Source organism: Macrotis lagotis, chromosome 2 (genome assembly GCF_037893015.1).
Source record: "Macrotis lagotis isolate mMagLag1 chromosome 2, bilby.v1.9.chrom.fasta, whole genome shotgun sequence".
Lineage (NCBI taxonomy): Eukaryota > Metazoa > Chordata > Mammalia > Peramelemorphia > Peramelidae > Macrotis > Macrotis lagotis.
The window spans coordinates 238,150,471-238,154,824 of record NC_133659.1 but is presented as its reverse complement, the minus strand read 5'-3'; the positions used below and the strand labels follow the sequence as shown (position 1 = coordinate 238,154,824).

Sequence of the window (4,354 nt, the reverse complement as noted above, 5' to 3'; positions counted from 1 at the left end):
AACCAAAATTATTGAGACAAAAGGAAAGTTCTTCCAGTTCCTTTTGTCCCCCCTCCAAAACCTAGTTTCTCACAAACTGAAACTGAAGAATGTTGTTTCAGCTTTCTATTACTCAAACAGAAATTTTCTTCTGTAAAATTACATACAAAGAAAATTCACCTGCATTTTTCTAGAAGTTTCTAAAATGAGCTATAAGGAACACTAGTGACTCTTGTTCTTATCACTTCCAACTTAATCTGTTTCTGTTGATGCCACCTATTTATTTTCCTAATCTCAAAATTTTAATTTTAGTTTTTCTCCAATCAGTTTTCACCAACCAATTAATTGTCAGCTTTTTACTGCATGATTTGACTTTGAAATTCCTCTGCTCATCAACTTTCAGTTCTTTATCACCTACAAAAAGAGAAATTTTGACTGCAATCTAACATTTTGACCTTATTTCACTCTACAGCCTTTCAAAAATTCCATACTTGAGTTAAATGGTTACACTCAACTTTCTAAACTCACCTTGGTCCTTCCCACCTTTGTATATTTGCATATACCATTATCACTTATGCCTGAATTTCTCTCTCTCTCTCTCTCACTCACACACACCCCACACACACATACACACATACATTTAGACCTACTAAAACTTTTCTTTCTCTTCATAGTGAAAGGTGCCATCTTAGACATATTAATTATTAATAACCTGCTCATTTCTAAGTTTCAAGATACCAAATAAACAAGTATTCCTGTTCTCAAACAAGTGATTGTCAACCACTTAAAGTTTTCCTGCATTTTTGATGAACGTGAAGCACACTTGAAATTGTTTGAAATTGTGTTAAGATGCAGTAGTTTTGTGATTAGTAGTAGTGAATGCAGTGGTGATGGAATGTATGACTGAAAAAAATGAATGAACATGAAAGAATTTATTAAGTGCTCACTTGCTAAACATTCTGCTAAATGCTGGGAATACAAATTTTAAAAATTAGATATTCCAAAGGAGTTCACATGCTAATTAGGGAAGATAACACATATAAACTGCACTGGTTACATGATGGAAGATGAAAAGGTCCAGAAATCATAAGGATGAAGAATTCGAACTAATGAAGAAGCTTTTAGGTCAGGTAACAATGCCCAGGGATCTGGAGGGCATATCCACAGAGCACCTGATAGGACCTAGACATTATTGGTGTTGAAGGGGTGACACATAGAATAAAGTCTAGCAGTCATCAATCTCAACATAAGGTTTTTAGTTGATTACTTTGAGCTTATGTTGGTGTGAGTAGGCAAGTCACTCTTCCTATCAGTCATCTTCATGGAAACTGGGCAACCAGGGTCAAGAAGAAGCAAAGAAAAGGTAAGCAAGAAAGTGACTCTTGTCATTCTTCTGGCTATGGGGTCTGGAGTCACAGAGTTTCTGGGGGAAAGGGTAATTGGAAAGATAAGGAAGAAGTACATTTTGTCACCCTTATGTAGTTTAAAACTGGAGGGAACATAGATGATATTAAGCATCACTTGCTAGAATTTTCTGTGTGGGGGAACATTTTGAAATGACTTTCTTCAATGCTCCCCTAACTTCCTTGTTCCTAAGACTATAGATCAAAGGGTTAAGCATGGGTGTAACAATGGTATAAAAGGCTGACACCACTTTGTCTGTCTCAGGGGTATGGTAGGAGAGAGGCAGCACATATGTATAGAATGCAGCTCCATAGAAGATACTAACCACAGTCAGGTGGGAAGAACAGGTGGTAAAGGCTTTCTTCCGGCCATCTGCTGAATGCATACGATGGACTGTGAGCAAAATGAGAAAATAGGAGGTAGAGATTATAGAGATAGGAATGAGCAACATTAACACGCAACATATGTACATGAGGGTTTCATAGAGGGATGTATCTGCACAGGCTAGCTTGAGGACAGCAGGGATCTCACAGAAGAAATGATTGATGGCTCGAGAACCACAGTAGGGGACATTCATTGTGATAGGTGTGAGGAGGAAACCATCCAAGGAGCCACCAAACCAGGAACCTGCAGTCAACAGAAGACACATCCTGCGGTTCATGAGAACTGGGTATCTCAAGGGATTACAGACAGCCACATAACGGTCATAGGCCATGAGCCCCAAGAGGAAAAACTCAGAACCAATCATGGTCAGGTAAAGAAAAATCTGAATTCCACAACCCACAAAGGAAATTGTTTTTTTCTCAGATACCATATCTACTAGGAGCTTTGGCACAGTGGTACAAATGAAGAGGGTGTCCATTATAGAGAGCTGGCTGAGCAGGAAGTACATGGGGGTATGGAGCCTGGAGTCCACTTGAATTAGAAGTATCATAACCATATTGGCAGTTAGAGCCACCACAAATATGGAAAAGATTATAGCAAAGACCACTCCTGTGACCTTATCATCCACAATGAGGTCCAACAAGATGAAGTCTGAGGATGAAGTTTGATTCTCTGATGTCATTGCCTCTGTTAGACCGATGCCCTAAGGTCATGAGGACATGGAAATCAGGGAGAGTAGTGAAAGAAGCTTGATCCAAGGGCACAAATTCTCCAGTAGTATCTTCTATGAAGTTAGACACTTTAGCATTAAGGGAAATATAAAATATCAACCATGAAAATTTCAAGTAAGTAAAGTTTATGTTTATCAGTGTAACTTTGATTTTCAGGGTTCTTTCTCTTGAGCAATTCAGAACCCACTTCCCCACCTCATTCTGTCAAGTTTAACCTAGCTACCATGGGAAAATAATAATCTGAGGAATTCTTAATAATGTGTTATTGAATTAATAAAACACCCTTTCCAGGCATCCTGAGCTCAAGTTTTAGAGGAAAAGGTTTCTCTTTCTGTCAAGGATTACTGTTCTACTTAAGTCCTTGAAGCCTTAACCTTTCTCATCTTCTGGGATATTTCTAACTGAACTACTTGGGAAAAAGTCTACAAATAGTCTCCAATTTCTTTCTCTTCTAAAATCTCTATAATCTGCTTTTGGATCTCAACATTCATACGAAGCTATTCTCGTTTTTTTTTAGGCTTTTTTTTTGCAAGGCAATGGGGTTAAGTGACTTGCCCAAGGCCACACAGCTAGGTGATTATTAAATGTCTGAGGCCAGATCTGAACTCAGGTACTCCTGACTCCAGGGCCGTGCTCTGCCCCCATGAAGCTATTCTCTTAAAAATTGCTAAAGATCTCTTAATTACAAATTTAATATTTTCTTAATATTCATCCTTCTTGATTTCTCATAGCATCTAATATAGTTGACCAACTTCTTATCTTTAATACTCTTTCTCCTTTGGGTTTTCATGACAGTTCTCTCTCTCTCTCTCTCTCTCTCTCTCTCTCTCTCTCTCTCTCTCTCTCGGTTCTCCTTCTGCCTATCTGATCAACTTTTCTTTGTTTCCTTTAATATCATCATACTCACCAACCATAAGTAGACTTTAACCTAGATCCTTCTCTCTTCTCCCTATGATCTCTCATTTGGTGATATAATCTCCTTCCATGGGTTGAACCATCATCCTTTTTACCATAATTCTTCCAAATCTAATCCTGAACACTAGTCTCACATCATTAACTGCTTATTGGACATTTCAAGTTGAACATCTTAGAGACATTTCAAAAATCAGAATGTTTATAGGCTGATTATTATCTCCCTCATTATCTCCCCCCCCACCCCCATTTCTCTGTTTTTCTAAAATTCTCTATTATTGTTGAGGGTCCTACTATCCTTCCAGTTAACCAAGTTTGCACCTTTGGGGACATACATGGACTTCTCTGTCTTATAGTATATATGTAATCAATTGCCAAAGTTTACTGTTTCTACCTTCATAATATCTCAATATATTCTCTTCTTTCCACTTATGAAACTACTTTTTATTATGTAAATATTTTATTTGTTTTCCAATTATATACAATAGTACTTTCAACCTATCAATTTTGGTAAGGTTTAGAATTTTACATTCCCCCCCCACAGAAGACAGTCTGATCATCTTTACATTGTTTCCATGTTATACATTGATCAAAATTGCATGTGTTGAGAGAAAAAAAATATCCTTGAAGAAAAAATAAAATATTAGAGATAGCAAAATTATGTAGTACATAAGACAACATTTTTCTTCAAATATTGAAGATAATTGTCTTTGGTCTTTGTTTACACTCCACAGTTTTTTCTCTGAATACAGATGGTATTCTCCATCACAAATACCCCCAAATTGTCCCTGAATATTTCACTGATGGAATGAGCAAGTCCAATAAGGTTGATAATCAACCCTGCATTGCTATTAGGGGGTAGAATGTTCTTCTAGTTCTGCTCATTTTGCTCAGAAACAATTCATGCAAGTCTTTCCAGGCTTCTCTAAAATCCCATCCCTCCT

At 37.3% G+C, this 4,354-nt stretch overlaps 1 protein-coding gene across 1 annotated transcript; it reads right to left on the bottom strand.

Moving 5' to 3' along the window:
* Positions 1-1,489: 1,489 nt before the first annotated feature.
* Positions 1,490-2,449, bottom strand: LOC141511507 (olfactory receptor 2T11-like). The gene has a single exon (XM_074220662.1). It carries the CDS (start codon positions 2,447-2,449, stop codon positions 1,490-1,492), a length of 960 nt encoding a protein of 319 aa, XP_074076763.1.
* Positions 2,450-4,354: the final 1,905 nt, after the last annotated feature.

What these genes read in the sequence shown, in the direction of transcription:
- LOC141511507 (XM_074220662.1), bottom strand. Translation starts at nt 2,449, where the DNA reads ATGACATCAGAGAATCAAACTTCATCCTCAGACTTCATCTTGTTGGAC.